This window comes from Callorhinchus milii, unplaced genomic scaffold (genome assembly GCF_018977255.1).
Source record: "Callorhinchus milii isolate IMCB2004 unplaced genomic scaffold, IMCB_Cmil_1.0 Scaffold2, whole genome shotgun sequence".
Taxonomy (NCBI): domain Eukaryota; kingdom Metazoa; phylum Chordata; class Chondrichthyes; order Chimaeriformes; family Callorhinchidae; genus Callorhinchus; species Callorhinchus milii.
In genome coordinates this window covers 75,486,475-75,506,199 of record NW_024704743.1, presented here as the reverse complement: position 1 = coordinate 75,506,199, position 19,725 = coordinate 75,486,475, and the positions used below count along the sequence as shown (strand labels likewise).

General features: G+C 40.0%; 1 protein-coding gene across 1 annotated transcript; it reads left to right on the top strand.

Moving 5' to 3' along the window:
* Window positions 1-2,155: 2,155 nt before the first annotated feature.
* Window positions 2,156-5,875, top strand: neurod6a (neuronal differentiation 6a). The gene is made up of 2 exons (XM_007900862.2): window positions 2,156-2,288; window positions 3,795-5,875. The coding sequence occupies exon 2, from the start codon at window positions 3,803-3,805 to the stop codon at window positions 4,817-4,819; it is 1,017 nt and encodes a 338-aa protein (XP_007899053.1). The 5' UTR covers window positions 2,156-2,288; window positions 3,795-3,802; the 3' UTR covers window positions 4,820-5,875.
* Window positions 5,876-19,725: the final 13,850 nt, after the last annotated feature.

The window sequence follows — 19,725 nt, the reverse complement described above, 5'->3', positions numbered from 1 at the left end:
GTAAAGATTGACATTCAGATATTAACTAAAATAGCATTATCTGTTATTCTGTAGGATCCGTGCCGCTGCCTGGGTAGTGTTGTGGTATCAGTTTGGCAGCCCGTGTTGGGGCGGAAAGCACTATTTTGGAGAACACAATTCTAATGCCGAAAAAGGTGGAGGCCTTAGCTATGCAATGCTCAATGTGTGTTCCTGATCCCCTGCTCACAGAGAGGTACCGCAGCAATGTGCTTTGCACTGTTTCCTGGGTTCATTTTCCACCCATGTTCATCCTGCCTAAAAAATAAAAACCTTGACACATTTTTGTTCAAAATGTGAAGCTTAAAAATGAACGTCTAAACTTAATTGAAAGCTAATTATTTTATTTGCCTTTGAATTCAAGGGCTACGTTACGTGTTGAATTAACTTACTTGGGATTAAAAATAAACCTACATTTTTCGAAACGCAAAATGGTATTCTAACTCAGTGCACATGGAAATAAATTGATGCGAAATACATTGGAAATCTTGGGGAGGGATGCGATAACTGGCAGAAAGTAAACAGAAACGCACTAAAACAGATGGCAAATGCGTGTCCTATATATCTGGTTCCCCCCGTCTTCTCTTTTGGAAAGCCTGTGATTTGTGTGATATGATACTGGAAACAAGACCAAACATTGGTGCTATTGGAACTATGGTCCCCTGCACTATTCATATAGACCAGTTATTCCACACAGCTCAGTCACTTGCAATTTATCTTTGATGCCCAAGGAACAACAAAGGCGATGCATTCCACACATAATGTTATATTGAATCAAACTCCAACCCCCCCCCCCCCACACACACACACACACACACACACAAAGATTATATCGAAAACTGTCACTTACACTTGGACATCCACAATGTCATTCCGAATGGTTAGATTGGTAATCCATTTAAATTCATCTGTGGGACCAAGGTGTGGCAGATTATCCCAGACAGACGTGTAGTTAAAATATAGATTAACAGTCCATGATAATAATTAAAAATATTATCGGAGAGCCCCTCTCTAATTTTGGCGGATGAACATGATCAATATGTCACACGTTTTATTGTCTAACACTTGAGCCATTGTGTATGTTGCCAGAATCGCTGGACTTTCACAACACCTGGATGATACCAGTCGACATCCTAACAAATGAGCACATCTTTACTAAAATACAATTGGAAGCATTTTCGATACGGTCCATACTGTTTTAATACAATGGTTTCCCACCTCGATGCCTGTGTGTGCCTAACCCAAATCTATCCATGTTTTGGTGTTAAAATAGATTTAAGGCAATTCTTGATTTAAAGATTCAATTCTGGGTAAACGTGAGAAGAAAACCTTGTCCTGAGGGTCGCTTCATCACTCAGCCTACAAAACACACAGTCACTACACAATACTAAATTCTGTGAAGCGCTTTGAGGTGTCCTCTCGATGTTGAAAACCCTATAAAAAATGAAAGGATTGTTATTATTATATTTTATTAATTATTATATGATTATTATTATATGATTTAGCCTCATAGTTTATTATTATATTAATTATTATATGATTTGTTATGTGATTTATCATTATAGTTTATTACGTTGCATTAATTCTGGGCAGTTCAGCACCTCAGTGTGTTTCTCGTTTTATCTCAGCATTTTAAAGCGTGCGAAATTTGAACAAATCTACGATCGGATCTGAAATTTTGCAGCCTCAGAAATCACCTGCAGAGTCAATGGAAGAATTGCCCAAAGTGTGCATGTTCAGAAAAAAGAAGAAAAAAAAACCTCGATCCAAGTGAAATTTCTGCCCGGAGTCTATCTAACCGGCTGTGATGGGTGGCAGTGGGGGTTAATTCAGGTATAAGGTGGGATGTGTGCCATAGTGTTCTTCTCCTGTGTGCTGTAAAGCCCCTCTGCCCCACAGAGATGGTTATAATATCTGATGCCTTGTGTGCTGCCGTTCCCCGGGCTCCCCTGAGGCGCAAGATGCCAGTGCCTGCACCTGCCAATCAGCGGCGGCTGCCCGTCGACGTCAGCGGCAGATGGCATGGTACCAGCACTGGCAGTTGGCATCACTGTCACTGCTCAGAGCGATCATACACACACACACACACACACACACACATACACACCCCCAGCCCCAGCCCCAGCCCCAGCCCCAGCCCGCACAGCAACCCACCACTGCCGGCCGGCACACCGCGAGCAAGCGAGCAGCCACAGCACTCACACACACACACACACACACTCACACACACACAGCCGACAATGAGCATCCCTTCCGAGCATTGATTTCAGGTAAGAACCTACGTTACGCCTCCAATGTACGTTCATAAATGTACGATTGATCATTCGGAGCAAAGAGATCGCATGCATCAAATGAAAACGTGGGCAGATGGTAAATATCGCCGTCTCCTTCGGCGACGTGCGAGCGCCCTAACAGTGTTTAACCACTGTTGTTTTAAGCCCAAGCGTTAATGTCCACTTTGCACGCAATTTGATAAGATTGCAAGTCAGTGCAGTGGGCGATCATTTGGGGCAATACCGATTGTCTTCCGGTGTCATTTCATTCATAAATTACCAGAACATTGTTCCAACTCCCACATTTTAGCCTTGAGAATTTACAAATAGCCTTACCCTTTGGGCGACTGCTTCTAAAATAAAAGCAATGATAAAATCAATCAATATTGATGAAAGGTGCTATTTTGAACCTTTTTTTCCCATAGGTTCCAAAGCACATCAGGCTAATTAAAATGAATCTTGCTTTTCAAGCCTTTTTAATGTATATATGCTGCATTATTGTGATATGGTGAGAAACTTTGGAGTGTAACACGTTAACTTTCACTCGAATGCAAAGAAAACATGTGTAAATTGCAATATTTCTTGGTGAAAAATCCCACAAAAAAACCCTTCCATCTGTCAAATGATTTATTGCACTGCATAAGTAATGCCAAGGTTGATGCTCTGTAACACATGGAACTCTTTCTGAATTTGAATCCCAGAATCTTCGAGTCAATACCGCAGTATTCAAGAGTTTTATATCTCCGTTTTTTATTGTTAGGGAATTCATCTCCAAAAAATACCGGATTCTCCATTATAACTTGGCGGCTGGGTGGTGGATCCAAGTTATTATTAATATGGCGTATAATTGTAAACAAGCCGCGCGGCGGCTTTCAATGCAATATGATTTTTTATTGTAATGCTAAATCCCAAATAAAAGGTCGTTTAAAAATGCTGAAAAAATAAAGATCGCTCCCCGCGGAAATCGAAGATCTTGTATAACTTGTTTTGCGTTTGTCAGGATGCCAATGTTAAGAGTATTACTAGGGTTTAGATATGGGCATTTGTAAGCCATCCTGTATTTTTAATTATAATCCATGTGAAGTTTCTTTCCCTGGAGAATTAAAGCAAAACGGTGGAGACATCCTGTGTTTTTTTTTCACAAACCTGTCAGTCGCACAGCGTTTACCCAATTATTTTAATATTTGTCAGAACATCTCAAACGCCTACAAGAAACGCGAGGGGGGGAAAGCTGCCTCACTCGCCGAGCTGGGACTCACAATTCTGATCTTGCAAATAAGACCGCGGGAATGGACAGCGCAGAGAGGTGTGAAAAAATAATGAGGATCGGATATGAACAAATAGTTTCAAAGTTAGAAATCGTGTGCTCAATACGAAGGATTTGAATCCGCTTGAGCGCAGGAAACGCGGAGTAAATTAATCCCGTTATATGTCAATGTGTTGGATGGTTTGAGCGAGGAATCTGCTGTATGACTCGACTGCTCTGTCTTTCCGTCTCTCTAGCTGACAACATGTTGACTTTGCCACCCATTGACGAACCCGCCTTGATGCCCGGTACCAATTTTAGCGACATGTCCGAGACTGAGGACGGACGAGCAAAATCCTGCACAGATGTCTGCACAGAGCACGACAAGTGCCTGGTGGAAGACAGCAACATGACCGAGTCTGTGGAGTCGGAGAGAGAGAACGGGAGAGACGAGGAAGAGGACGAGGAACAGCCCAAAAAGCGGGGGCCGAGGAAGAAGAAGAGTAAAGCCAGGTTTGAAGTAATCAAAGTGAGAAGGCATGAAGCCAATGCCAGGGAGAGGAGCCGGATGCATGGTCTCAACGATGCCCTGGACAGCCTTCGCAAAGTTGTCCCATGCTATTCCAAAACACAGAAACTCTCCAAAATAGAAACATTGCGCTTGGCAAAAAACTACATCTACGCCCTGTCTGAAATCCTACGCATGGGCAAGAGACCCGACCTCCTGACCTTTGTGCAAAGTCTGTGCAAAGACTTGTCGCAACCAACCACCAACCTGGTGGCTGGCTGTCTGCAGCTCAACACGAGGAACTTGCTGGTGGATCAGAAAGGAGATGCAACTCACATGGCGAGATCCCAGTATTCCTCGGGTCTCTACCCGTATCAGAACCCTGATCTTGGCAGTCCTTCAGGCCAGGGGCCCATGGACAGCTCCTCCAAGGCTGTCAAGCCCTACAGCTATTGTGGTGCTTATGAATCCTTCTACCAAAGCGCTTCTCCCGAGTGTGTGAGCCCACAGTTTGAAGGTCCCCTAAGCCCACCAATTAACTTTAATGGGATTTTCTCCCTGAAGCAAGAAGATCCATCTGACTATGTGAAGAATTGTCACTATGGCATGCATTATTCCGCTGTGCCAGCCAGCCGTCCCCTTGGACAGAGCTACATGTTCAGCCCAGCCATGCGGTGTGTGGTGCCCACAGACAGCGCGTTTCCTTACGATTTCCATCTGCGCAACGAGACACTTTCAATGCAGGACGAATTAAATGCAGTTTTTCATAATTAATGAGCAAAAAATAGTGGCTATACAGATCACAAGTAATTAAGATAAAGCACTGGGTGGTACATTAAATAATTGATATAAAATTGTTTTTAACAGCACGACTGCACTCATATTCGAATGTTACATGTTGGCAGAGCAGCAATAATCGAAAAACTATGCAAGTGAGTAAATTATATATCAGTAACGAACCCTTTAAAGGGAAATATACACCATATGGACCCTTCATTGCGTTTCAGGTACACGTTTAATTTAACGGGAACATTTGTAAATATTTTTAGCCAGTTTGATAGACACGATATACCTTCCACATGACCAATGCGGCAGGATAACAGTTTGATTCATTTGATAGTATTGAATGTGTAATGGATACAGCACAGTGTGTGTAAGTGTGGGGCCATTCCAAATGGTGCAAACAAGATTGAAGGGATCCAAATCCGTCACTGCATATATAGAAACCCGGATACCTATGGAAATAATGAATATCAGTACCATTACTGATTAATTATTTTATATATTTACTCCTGATGCAACTTACTAGATGTCAATAGGGAAACGTGTCCCTTTACTGTGTTAAACGGTTGTTCACAAAACAAAACTGCCTTTTAATATGCCGCTGTAGATAATATTTACACTGAAGTGACATAATAGGAAGATACGTTTTCAAAACTACTCCTTTACAATCCTTCAAATCAAGCGTTGTTTTTTATTGTCTCTACATGCTACGATACAATAGTCAACAAATAGTAAGGAGTAGGTGCGTGTTCTTAAGGAAATGTGTTGATGCCCTATTAACGAAGCTCTATGAAGGGCACCCTGATGTGCGGAGTATCAATATGTAACGGCATGAAAACCTTGATGAAGTGTTCTTAACAAAATTCGCAAACACACTTCCTTGCCTTAACTTAACACGGCACTACGGCATGTATATGTTGACATATGCAATACGAAATGGATTAACATGTGTATTTTTATTTGTTGCTTGTTCCCTCCCTCTCTCTCTCTCTCTCTCTCTAGTGTTTGGACTGATGTTTCTCCCCAATAAAATCGTTTGGTTTAAAATCTTCGTGTGGATATTTATTTTTTATGCATATAGGTGAAAAGAAAACTTCAAAGAATGTCATATTCAAATACGATTTACACGGCGTTCAAATTTAGCAAAGTTGGAAGAGTGTGGACAGCTGGGCTGAGAGTAAAATGATAGCAATACAACATGATAGTAACAGAATGTTGTAAAACATTTACAAAATGAATAATAAATCAAGAAAAAAAACTTGGTGTACGATCACGTGTATCATTCTTTACTATTTATGCGCAAGTGAATAGAAAAAGTGAAATAACTGTTGAACATTTTTGGACAGCCCCAGTTTGGCAGTTGTGCAGAAGTGCTGAAAAGGAGAACATGATTTAGAATAGAAAAAGCACAGAAATGTAATGCAACTGACCAATGATCTTTGAACTATTAGACCTACCTTTTTTCAAACGAGTAATCGGTNGGGGGAAAGCATGTGTATGTGAGGCTCTGGGCAGTTGGCTGGAGTTGTGGTGAGTTTGTGTCCTGTTTTGGTGGATTTATAAATGAATGGATTTTAGTTGCAATTGTACAATTCATGATAAGATCTTACAACTTGGGGAATAGAGAGCACTGGACAGAAAGATCCAACATAACCACCAACCAAAGAATAACAGATCGTCACCAAATACTCCACAAATTGATTGCCGCGTTCGCCTGCAAAACATAGTCACTACACCTTACACCTAAATCCCGTGAAGAGGTCCTGACGTGAACGGTGGTAAATCGAAGTAAGTTTGGTTTATTTTTAATCAAACGGAGGATTTTTAAGAGAAACATAATGCATTCATCGTGTTTTGATTTCAATTCACTGCTTGATGTAATATTACTGGAATACATTTAGTTATTTACCATGAAATAGGTATGAATGGTTTTAAGACAAAATAGAGGAATCGTCTTGTCAGTAAAATACAGAGAAAGAAATACATAATTTCATAATATCACAAACTGGTCGGAACAAAAGTGGATGGGATGATGAGCGAAATCAGAAGTCGTAGCATTTTGCTCGAATTGTTTAATTTTATTTAAACCAAATCAGTTAATATAGTTAATACTCATGTCGATGCATGTCTAACCTGACTTTCTGAAGAGTATTTCTATTGCACACGCAAAACAATGTCTCCTGAGAACTGAGACGAAAACCACAACACAGACGATTATTAACACAACAATATACTAACTCGTGTAACATATTTTCCGGTCGGAATTACATGGTGAAAATAAATAACCCAAATCCCTTGGCGTTACATAAAAAAAAGACAACAAGCGTGTCCTGGACTGTTCTTTTATATATGCAGCACTTCCACAGTGCCACAAGTGGTCTAACAGTAGCAGGAAGCCTGCAGGAGCTGTCACTGGTGCTGCAGAGCACATCTTCAGCAACTGTTGACTTCTGAACCTCTCAGATAATATATCAATAGCTATTCATCCATATCTGACGTTATTGGGGCAGTTTAACCATACATAGAAATTTAGCTGTTAGATACTTTGACTCGATTTTGCGAGTAGGAATATCTTTCAGTGATAAAACCCGATAACAAATTGCAGATCCATCTTGACTGTAACTTTTAGCAATTGTTTAAGAGGTACACTGCAGACATGTCGCCAATGCTGTCCTGCCGGCGCCGCTTTCCAAGCTGGTATGATTTCCAGCAGGTTTTCTCTGAACATAATGTAGAAGACATCCCGTTTTCGCCAATATTCAATGAATTGAGAACAAGGCAAAGTCGATGGGGAATTTTCAACGCTGTGGCTTAAGCCGATGGAAGGGTAGCAGAGTTGAGGAGAGAGAGGGAGATACATATAAGACATATTACTTGTTAAAAATAAAGAAGACATCTCTTGTTCTACACTGATTTACACGATTTCCTACTCTGGGCACGAGTCCTTACTTTTGTTTGAAGATTAATTAACATATTTTCATCCGATACTTCCATAAACGTGTTTATTTATTTTAAATACTGAAATACAGCTGGAATTTGTTTATTGCAATTGTTAATGCTGTATATTGAGACATCACTTGATCTGAACCGAATTGTCTATTTAGAAAAGTTAACACGACGCAAATGGTAACTTTGAAATGAGAAAATGTATGTATTACAATACTTTCAAACATGCCACAAATAGAGTTCAAGGCGCAGTGGCTATTTTATTCCATCTGTCGATATAGACGGGCATTTTTTCCTTAAGGGATCAAAACATCCAATTTAGATTTTTAAAAATATACGTAAATATCAAGTTAGCAAGGGTGTGCGGGTTTATTTAATGATCGTAACCGATTGACAATATTCTCGAAGAGATTAAGCAAATAGGCATTATTGGGTACATCTGATGTTTTCAGTAGAAATAGGGGATTTGTAATTTGTGTAAATTCGCTTCAACAGAAAAGCTTTATGTGGACACCCAGTATCATTTTTAGAATAGTCAGGATGTTTCACGTCAAGCAGATTTAGTAACATACAAAATGATCTGCACTGTACTGTACTTGTGTTTTTTTGTTGCTATGAATGTGCACTGTATTCCAAGCATCCATGGCCTCACTCCGATTTTACTGGCGATGTATCTGTTGGTTAAATACGCTGTTATAGAAACGTGCACTTTACGGTTCTCTTAAGTTATTTATACACAACTTTGTTACAATTACACGTATCGTTGATCTAGAAGACGACATTGAGTTAGTTACATTTTTATACAATGTGGCACTTAAGCAACTATGGATTGAAGAGCAAACGCAAGGAAGTTCAATCCTAAATTTAAAAAAAAGATTTCCTATAGGAAAAATAATCAGCAAGTAGGAATCGTATACCGCAATTGTGACATAAACATGGTAGCCTAGTCTTGTCGTATTAATTACATTAACTCTACATATTGGCTTAAGACATCACTGGTGATCTCATGCTCTGAGAAGAGGACTCATCCAGACTTACCAGTTCTGCCACATGCCTTGGAAGACCTAACCCAATGGTGGACTCCATCCCAGCCACTTCTGCATTGATAGTCTATTATCTCTAAAGATAATTAAGCAAAACACCTATTGTTCCATTCTATTGCCTAACCACATTTCCATTTTTCACCCCTGGTGGACTTCCACCATGGGCAACAATTCCCCCCCCCCCCCCCCCACCACACACACACACACACATACACACATACAGGCACACGAGGCCCAACAGGGGAGAAAGCATTGATCCCATCGTCTCTGTGTTCATTTCAGCTGGCACCTATCTGGACACCTCTAATACTTTTCTGAAATGGATAATTGTCCAGTGACTGTTTGAAGCAATTAATAGATGTGAATTGCATTAAGAGTCTGTTCTAACAATCCAATATTCGATGGGAACATAATTGTTCTAACCTCCAAACCAATTCACGATTTTTAACCTTGTGAGACCTGAACCATCGCTCCTAGATTTTGAGTACTGTTTGCAGCATGTTTCCTTTTAGATGAGCATTAATAGTATTCCGTGTAACACTCAAGGATTTTATGACAACAGAAGTCAGGATGATCGCTCTATAATTTCTAGGCTCTTTTTTCTTGTTCACTGCACTATATTGTAACAATTCCATGCAGGAGTGGACCATCAGTCCATCCAACCTTTCCATCCAATTTTCTATAAGATTTATTTACAGTATCCATGTCTTCTAATTCTATTAATTCTTCAATTTGTTTAGTTGACAGGAACTCAGCTATTCTCCCTTCTGAAACCATTGTAAAATTTGTTATCTGATAAATTGTCATTCTGGTCCAAGACAATCTTGGAGGCCAAGGACAACCCCAGGCTCCTCTTCTCCATCACCATTCAGCTCCTCCACCCACCCTTTCATGCCTCACCCATCCTCACCTCAATGCCAACTGCGAGGCGATGCTGGACTTCCTTAAATCCAAAATCAGCTGCCTCTGCCCTTCCATCTTCCCCTCTCACCTTGGCCCCTACCCATCCCTCCCTCCACACCTTTGAACCTGTCTCGCACTCCTCACTCACAACAACTATAACCCGCATGAAACTGACCACCTGCTACATCGTCCCCATCTCTACCACTCTTCTTACCTCCCAGCTCCACCTCCTTGCCCCTCTATTCACAAACATCAAAAACCTCTCCCTATCCATTGGTACCATTCCCCCCCCCCCTTTAAAAATAGCTGTCATCACTTCTATCCTTAAATACCCTCCCTGGACCCATTCCTACTCTCGAATCACTGCCCCATCTCCAACCTCCCTTTCCTCTCCAAGGTGTTGATTGAGTCACTGTTTCCCAGCTTCACTCCTTCCTCTCCCACCACATCCTTAACAAACCCCTCCAATTGGGTATCCAAGGCACCCACAACACAGACACAGTTCTGGTCAAAGTGCCAAATGACATTCTGTCCACCTGCGACCAGGGCTCCCTCTGCCTTCTCATCCTCCTCGACCTCTCTGCTGCCTTCGACACCGATGACCACTCTATCCTCATCCACCACCTCTCCTCTCATCTCAACCTTCATGGTTCTGCCCTTGAATGGTTCAGATTGTACCTTTCACACCACCTCCATATCATCTCTACAAATGATTTCTCCTCCATCCCCTGCATTGTCGCATGTGGCGTTCCTCAGAGCTCTGTCTGCTCCTCTTCAATATCTATATGCTTCCTCTTGGTGACATCATCCACAGATATGGGGTCAAATTCCACATGTACGTGGATGACATCCAATTGTACCTCTCTGCCTCCACCCTTGACTCCAGGACCACTGCTGTCCTGACAGAATGTCTGACAGACATCAAGTCCTGCATGAGAGCTAACTTTCTTCAGTTGAATGTCAACAAGACCGAGGCTCTCCTGATTGGCTCCTGTCAGCGCCTCCAACCCTCATACACAAATTCATAACATTGAGGCTTGACTGTACAAACTCCTTGATTATTGGCCTCCCCAACGCCTCCCTCTATAGGCTGCAGGTCATCCAGAACTTTGCAGCCCATGTCCTCTCCCATACCAGGCTCCATGACCCTATCACCTCCATCCTCATCCAACTCCACTGGCTTCCCATCACACAAAGGATACAGTTCAAGATCCTGGCCCTCACCTTCAAACCCATCCATGGTCTTGCGCCCCCCCACCTCTGCGACCTCCTAACCCCCTACCATCCTTCTCCCTCCGCTCAATGGGCTCCAGCCTGCTTCACGTCCCCCGCCTCGTGCACTCGACCATTGGCAGGCGGGGGCCTTCTGCCACTCCGCCCCCACCCACTGGAACTCCATCTGACAGTCTCTTCACATGCACCCTCCCTTGCCTCCTTCAAGACCTATCTCAAGACCTTCTCTTTGACTGTGCTTTCAATCATCCTGCTTTCCCCTGACCTCCACCCTCTCCAATCCCAAACCCCAGCTCAGGTCCAAAACACTGCACCTTGGGAAGTCCTCCCCATGTGAAAGGTGCTATACAAATGTAATTTTGTTGTTGTTGTTGTTTTTGTTCCCAACACCTGTGTTTGAAGTTTGTCTCACATGTTCAATACCTGTTTACCAAATAACAAGTCTTCTCCCACTTCCTATTTTCTTTTCTTGCCCCTTAATTAAAATATCTTATTTTATATAGGGATACCAAAACTGCAGGCAGCACTCTTGATTGGACAGATCATCTTAAAATAATCTCTCATATATGATCTATTTAGCTATCAATCTCAAAATGTTTAAGCCTTTCTTAACCATCTAGCAACACTATAATAATGTCTTATCAACCAATATACAGTTGAGCATATTCTGGAGGTATCATATCAATGGGCCATAGCACCAACTTCATCTGAATATCTCTTGTGATAGTGTGATTTTTTTTCTATTTTGATACCTCATGAACATTTCTGTTCAGTAGCTATTCCACAGTATCCTTTGTTCTGCAGAATCACCAACCTTATATTTGTCTATATTAAACACCATCTGCCACCTGTCTATCCAAGTACCCATATTATCCAGATCCTTCTGAATGTGGTACATATTAATTTTCATAATTTGAAACTTCAGTTGTATTCTAACTTTAGTGCCATCAGGAACTTTAGACACATTTGATGTAATATCAGATTAAATTATATTTATAAATATCATAAACAATAGTCCACAAAAATCCCTGTGGCACATCTAGCAACTGATTCCCTGTGGTTAATTGCCCATGCACCATTATCCATTGCTTGCTACCATTTGCTAATCTGGTTTAGTACATTGCTATATATCTTGTGAATCTTTAAAGGACAAAATTTGCAATTTTCCACACTCAAATCTAGTATTTACAGAATTAAAACTATCAACCAGATGATGACCTACTTCCATCCACACTTCTTGAAGATCCTGGGATGCATCCACCTGATCTGGTTACCTTGAAGACATTCTATGAACTTCTTCATAACATGTGTTGCTTTCCTTAGAAATTGAAATGACCAAGTCTAGAATTTGACTTCTATCTTCAAGAGTAAACATTGACATGGGCCATCTATTTAACTCTTATTGTTGTCTTCTGATCTTATTTGGTCAAATTTTTCATTGTTTTTTATGAGACATTATTAGTGTGGTTTAAATGCTGTACTTTATAACAAAACAGTGTTGGACATCAGTTCACTGCCAGCAGTCTAACTGCAGCAGTACACACCTAATTAACCCATGTGCACAATCTGAACAAATCTCTTTTCTACTTTAAAATGCTTTGATTAGTAACATGGTACATAATTGGAGTCAGAAGATATCCCTTGGGATTTTCTCAATCGTTGTACTTGGTCAGTAGAAAGAATGGTGAAGGCAAGGACATTGGACCCATTTCAGAAACAGCTTGATGCTATAATAGGAATACAGTAGGGTGAGTATTTTGGAAAGATGACATCAAATAGGCTGAAGGGCTTTTTTCATCCAAATCTCTCCTCTGATCTTCTGAACAGTCATTGCACATGATTGCAGAAGGTGCTTTAGTAATAGCTATCAGAATTTGTGCTTCATTCTGCCTTCATAATTTGAATTATGTGGAGTCCTGTAGCTCAGTGGTTAGAGCACTCGCTTTGCAAGTGAGAGACCTGAGTTCAATTCCAGGCAGGGCGAAACCTTGGGCAAGTTTCCTTACTCCACACGCCTAATAATAATCCCTCCAAAAAACCAAAAACAATAATTAAATTGGTCATTTTCAATCTACGACTGTTTGTGGGACATTGCTGTGCGCAATTGGCTGCCGCGTTCGCCCACAAATATACAGTCAATTCACTTTACAGTGTGTTCTGTGAAGCGCTTTGGGACGTCCTCCTGACGTAAAAAGCGCTATATCAAATGCAAGGATTATTATTATTATTATTATTATTATTGAATTAGCAACACTGAATCACTGAGGTTTTGATCTATGACTTTTATTAAAGGGATTGGAAAGATTGTAATGACTGGTTAGAATAGCACTTCCCATCAACAAATGGGCATCAAAATAACAATTCTTACATTTGATTTAGCACCTTATGACATCATTGAAACAACTCATAGCGCTTCACAAGATTTACTGGTAGGTGTCATGACTTTTAGGCACACAAGCATACAAAGCAGAATAACTTGCAAAATATTTAATTTTCATGCATTTGATGTTAAAAATAACAAGATCCTTGGTTTTCTTTACTCTGCAGTGGGCAGCATTTCTTAGGGTGGAACAGTCATGCTGCAGTAATACTGAAACAGCGGTATGTAATACTGCAATCTGGCGATCAGTTGGTGAAGCACTGTGCTAATGCCTTAATGGCTGACAAAAAATATCAACAACCGAAATATAGGTCTGCAATCTCCTGAGAGGCATAAATATCTGAGAGGCATAACTATAAATATAGACATATTTTACTTAGATTTTGACTGCAGAAATAGAGAACATGTTTAAAAATTCGGAAGCCTCACTATATGTGAAAGAGACTGCAAAGCAAAAATACTTAATGCTTCAAAAAGGAAGTAAATAAATATTTGGGTGGACACTGATTTGGAGTTGTAGAGATGGTTTGTGTGCTGGTCGGGCCTGGTGGGAATGTTGGCCACAATGAGCAACAAGAAGGGCTGTCCAGGATAAATTTAAGATTGAAAAATATTCTGAAAGTTTCTCTTGAAAATTTGGGGAATGCTGATTACTTTTAAATATTAAAAGATGAAATAATTAGGTGTAAGAGTGTATGTTAAGATCTCTTCTACATGGTTTACAAAAAGGAGCAAGCTTGATAAATGAATTGGACTTTTCTTGTTTATGTTCTTATATCATCATTTACATAAGCATTGATTTTCAAGTCTATTAAAAAAAGGTTTCCACCAGAGATGGCACACTTAAAGCATCAATACCTGCCTTCTTGGCTAAATTGATACCACTCTTTCCTGAGGCAGAAGGTTACTTGGAAGGTTCAAGCCCCATATCGGGACTTTGAACGAAGTCTATGGTGATATTCCAGTACATTGTTGAGAGTGTCCTGCATTGTTTAACTGCTGCCCTGACCACTAACCTCACTTGGTGAAGGTAGAGCAAATCTTCAAATCTCCCTCTCTTTTATTCCATAGGCATCTCCAGCTGGAGTCTTGAGGTGTGGAGGGAGTAAATAAGGTATCACTGCAAAAGAGTATGAAGCTCCTTGATCCTAAAGAATGTTACATTTCCACACTTTGTTTTATTGGTCAACTGGGGTCTGTGTGTTTTCTTCCATGGTTTGCTCAATGTTTCAAACACCCTCCCCCCAGTTTAAATAGTTTGTTTACATGTAAAATGTCTATGACTCACACAGACCTGGATCGGTCTCTGTTCAATTTTTCTATTCTCAAGAATACGTACTTAGTTCTGCGAGTTTCCCCTCATTATTCAGAGTTTTCAGATCAGAGCAATTTCCCAGTGTCCTAGACCATATCTCTCACTTCTCTAAATTTGTTAGAAAACAGAGTCAGCTGGTCGTTCTCTTCATTTCTATTTGTTTCATTACTGACGTTGATTAGCTGCTTCAGTTGCATATATACAAATCATTATACAGCAAACTCATGATAACTCATCACTGCAAGTCAAAGGGGTTCAATGATGAGTTATCCTGAGCATTGAGTTAGGCATATATATATAAATACATAAATAAATGCCACCAGGATATTGACAGCGTGGTGACCTAAGTGGCAGTGCCGTTAAGCCAGGATCAAAGTATTAGGAGTTTACTGTACTTCACAGTTACATTATGTAAAATGAATTGCTTTGTAAAATAATTTATTTCCACAATCAAATATTGTGAAAACATACAAGACTCAATTAACTTTGTTGAAGATGGATTTGCTTAGATTGGAAAAGTTTAGTGAAGTAATCACACTCAGATCTTTTGTTTTTGCCAGTGTGAACTCATTGTGCATACCCTTAATGTTTCCTGTAGCGGTATAAGGCCTGAAATTTCACCTAATCTTAATCTTAAGGTCATTCTATCTTAACATTTGAGATCACATAAAATATTTGGAAAATTCGCAAATATAGTCTTAAATTGGAAAATATTCTTCACAGTTCTTAGAAAGAAACAGCTTCTAATTTAAGAATTTGAATTTGAGATTTTTCTGCAATTCTTAAGGGGAGGTCTCCAATTTTTGAACAACAGAGCTTCACCAGGCTAAGACTGGGTAGAATATCGGGTCAACATTGCTGTATATTGTGAAGCTCCTGAAGCCTGCTTACTTATTACATTCCTTTCCAGTAATATTGTAAGGTTGTTAAATGGACCAACATGTTAATTAGCACCTAGGTGTTAACACATCATTAGCAGAAGTCAGCCAGATGCCTTCCCATAGTAATTGGCTCAAGGATAAAACTGGCACAGGCTTGGGGGCAAAAGACATGTCCAGCATCTTGGTGGGGTAATGGTGTGTATAACAGAAGAAGAGCCAAACACATTGAGGAATAGACAAAAATAGGAGAAGGACTAAACTTGAGATCAAGGTACACAAATGTTCTTGCACATTCTGGCTTCCAGTCAAAATCAAACTCATTTAGCATATTTCTAGTTTGGAACCTGAGTAGAGATATAATTTCCTACTCAATCCAGTTAACTTTACAACCAGAAACCTAAAGCAAATTAGTCGATTAATGTTAATATGTTGAGAGACACCATTGATCAGCTGTCTACAAACATGCTTTCAACATCCAAATGCACAACAGCTCGTGAGTGACAGAAGAGGCACAAAATGTGTAAGAGGTGATGGTTCATTTGTTATATAAATAGGACTAAATATATGGGAATTGTCATCTGAAGTCAAAGTGGGGAAAAGAAAAATTATCCCATTGAGGATTATTTCAATTTTCTGCGGAACACATTTTACATAATCACCCAGATAATCTTAATTGCCCCCCATTAATGGGTGAAGTTCACATTACAACAACAACCAACTTGCATTTAGACAGCGCCCCCAAGTAGGGTAGCATCCCAGAGCGCTTGTACAGATTAGTGTTAGTTTCCAATCTAAATTCTGTTGTTTTAGACTTATTTAAGACTACCGCTGATTTGTTACTGTCAATTTTTAATCAAGAATATTACTGGTCCTGTAGAATGATCTGACATGGCTGATTGAACAGCAGTTACAATGGGTAACTTTGAAAATTAAATATTACAGACAAGATCAGCTCCTCTGTTTCAAGACAAAAGCAAATCTTTTAAACGTCTGAACAAACACACTTCACAAATCATATTTATCAATGTGGTGGACAGACAGCCAGCTCATTAGAAAGGATGTTTGGATCTTATGATAAACTAGAGAATTTTCTTCAAAATGTGTAGTTACTTGGCATTGTTATCTCTGTGGTTGCTCTCTAGTTTGCCATATGTTGTATTTGTGGAAGTACCTGTACTTTGAATGCACGCCAACGTCTCTTGCTTGATCAAGTTTCCACCAAGAACCCATTTAACTATTGCTTGATCGTGTAATCCCAAGACCTGCAAGACCTTTAATTCTTGGAAATGTGTTGTTCACCTCAACTACTCCTGCGGCACAATGTAGCTTTCAAAGCAACTGCACTTTCCCCAACTACCAGGGCAGATGGCGGTTTTGAACAATGGCACTTAAAATGGGCAACCTTCTGTCGAAGTGGCAGGAAGCAACTCCAGGTAGCATTGAGGAAGCTATATCATCCATCGCAGCCTTCTTGGCAAACGTAAAGAAAAATATTCCTTCTCCACCTTAATAATGCTACAACAACCAGAAGCTGACCAAGAATATAAATCCCTCTCCCCTCCCCCCTCCCCCCCACCTTGCTCACAGTTTATCAATTTTGAGTTACAACACCTTCACAGTTCAGCGATTTTAGAAAGCCTTGGACATTGCTTATGACGTTTGTGGAAAGGAAGCAGCACCTAAAATATTTTTGCTTTTCTTATAGAAAAGAAACCTCAGCCTTCGAATAACTGCTGAAGATTGACATTGTATTAGACTGATTGTGTCAACAATTATTATACACCTGCCATTCTTTTCATTCTAAAATCATTGCGGTCATTTATTGGAGCGTGTATTTGTGTATTTGTGTAGTAGTACACATTTGGGCATGCTTTATGGTGATGGAGAAATGTGATTTACAATGGTTTTATTGGCATTATTTCTGCTTTACTGTTAATTTGCCAACATTTTTATATATCTATAATAAGTTTCAAAATGTCATGCCTTTTTAAGAGACATTCATGTATGGCAAATGATATTTATGCCGGCAAATTTTACCTGTTAATTATTTTCTTTTTTCCAGTTCATTAATATATATGGACATAACGTTTTGTCTTTATGAGATTCTCCAGTCCTACGTTCAAAGAAGGTTCAACTCTGAGAATTCTATGTATATTTTTTCTTGAAATTTTGCCTACTGTTCAGAACTACTATGTAGGAGATTGACACATGCTGATAGGGTATTGGTGATGCAAGCCACATCATAAGGAGATATAGCTGGAGAGCATAATTTCTGAAGGATGCAGGAAATCCCCATTAGTTCACACAATGCTGGTTCCCAGGCAGATTGGATCACTTGGTGCTCAAGGCATGGGAAGCTTCTCTCCCCTGTGTTTTCTGGCTCCCAGGACCTTGTTGACTATGCTGCCATAAGACCCCTTGAATGCCAGATTATACCTACCAACTGCACCACTTCCCACTTGTTGGGTGGTTCGTGCCAAGATGTAAGCTTTTCCAGGAATATCTAAATGCAACTGAACCAGGACAAAAATAAACCTGTAGCTGACGTTGATACCTTCAATGATAAATTTCAAGCCTGTAGTGCATTTGTTCCACAAATGTCCAAGCAGGGAGCCTCTTTGGAAAGGATTTGGATGCCCAAATTTCCTCCCGCTCAACTAACATTTGGTCAGAAACCTACAAGCTGCACTGTGCAGCATTGTACAGGTATATGGTTTCAACTAACACATGTTTTGCATCCTTACAAGGGTTCAGTAAAAGAGCAATAACAGTACAGTGTTAAGGTTGGTCTGAGCTTGACTTTCTGCAGTATCTTTTTGTACATCTTAAGTATTCTTTACATTCAGAATTGTATCAGTTTCAATCCGAAAATTATCTTCATTTAAAAACTATTTCCATGGCAATAGGCATAGAGAGCTTTGCACTTCACAAACCATTAGGCAATTCAATCATTCCCTAAACTCTTGTCAAAATTGTATTCATGGTGTTGTGGCTGACAGGGGTAAAAACATTTTGTTGTGTTCTTTCTCTGATACCAAAACTCCTGACTCACATGGTCTCTTGTAAAAACCATGGACTGTCTGGTTAATTTCCCTTGGCTCTAATTTGGTTCTCGTTGCTCAACTTTCAATGCAAACAATCAAATTAGCTGCCTTGTTTTTGTAAGCTTTCATGTAAGCAATTTGCCAGACGGCATTTGTACCACTTGCCCAGTGCAGGGTATGTACAGCATTAGCTATTAACAAGGAGTTTTACTCTTGCTTTGTTTTCATTAGTTGCTAAGCAAGTTCAAATATCTTATTGGACAGGTATTCAGAGTACAAAGTGTTTGCTTCCCTTTGTAATTGTGTTATTCTCTGAGTTCTGAGATTAAGCTAGATTGACACTCTACTATAAAGCTGGGGAAGCATTGTATTGTCAGGAGGACCATGTTTCAGTTGAGATGTTAAACAAAGGTCCTGTCTGCCTCAATGGGTGGATGCTGACATAGATTTACATAGACTGAACAGCACGGAAACAGGCCATTTGACCCAGCCAGTCAGTGACAATGTTTATATTCTATATGAATCACCGCCCACTTCTTGCAGCCTCCCATATCCTTCTATTCCCTTCCCCTTTGAGTCAGTATCTAGTTAGTTGAAAAAGTAAACCCAGAACAATACATTTGGATGAAACAAGAGAGCAGCAGAGGACATAGGTTTAGGGTTGCAATCGACGGATACCAAGAAATATTTATTTATCCAGATATTCATTAACAATTGGAATATTTACCAGGAAGGGTGGTTGCAGCAAGGATGCTGATTAATTTAAAAAATTGCTTAATGCTGCGATGCAAGGATAGTAAGGTGGGTATTCTGGAATGATGAGGTCAAATGGAGCAAACAGCCTTAGTTCATTAAAACCATTAGTTCCAGAGTCAAGTTCATCCGAACCTTCCTTGGTTCTTGTGATCATAAGCATGTATTGATTCACTCTTGTTTTCATTCTTTGTGTTGGTCTAATTGCCTCTAGCAGAAGTCACAAAGAGATTGTTGTCTGAAACACTAAACCAACAGATACACTATGGGAACTATCCACTATAAAGCATCTGATTGTGTAATACATTTGATCTGAAAGGAGCTCGACATAAGGAGGTTTGTTCTCCTTTGTAAATTCAATGCAGGTGTAATGGGGATGAGTGAGAGACACATGCATAT

Coding starts and splice junctions, on each gene's coding strand:
- neurod6a (XM_007900862.2), top strand. CDS start 3,803: ATGTTGACTTTGCCACCCATTGACGAACCCGCCTTGATGCCCGGTACC.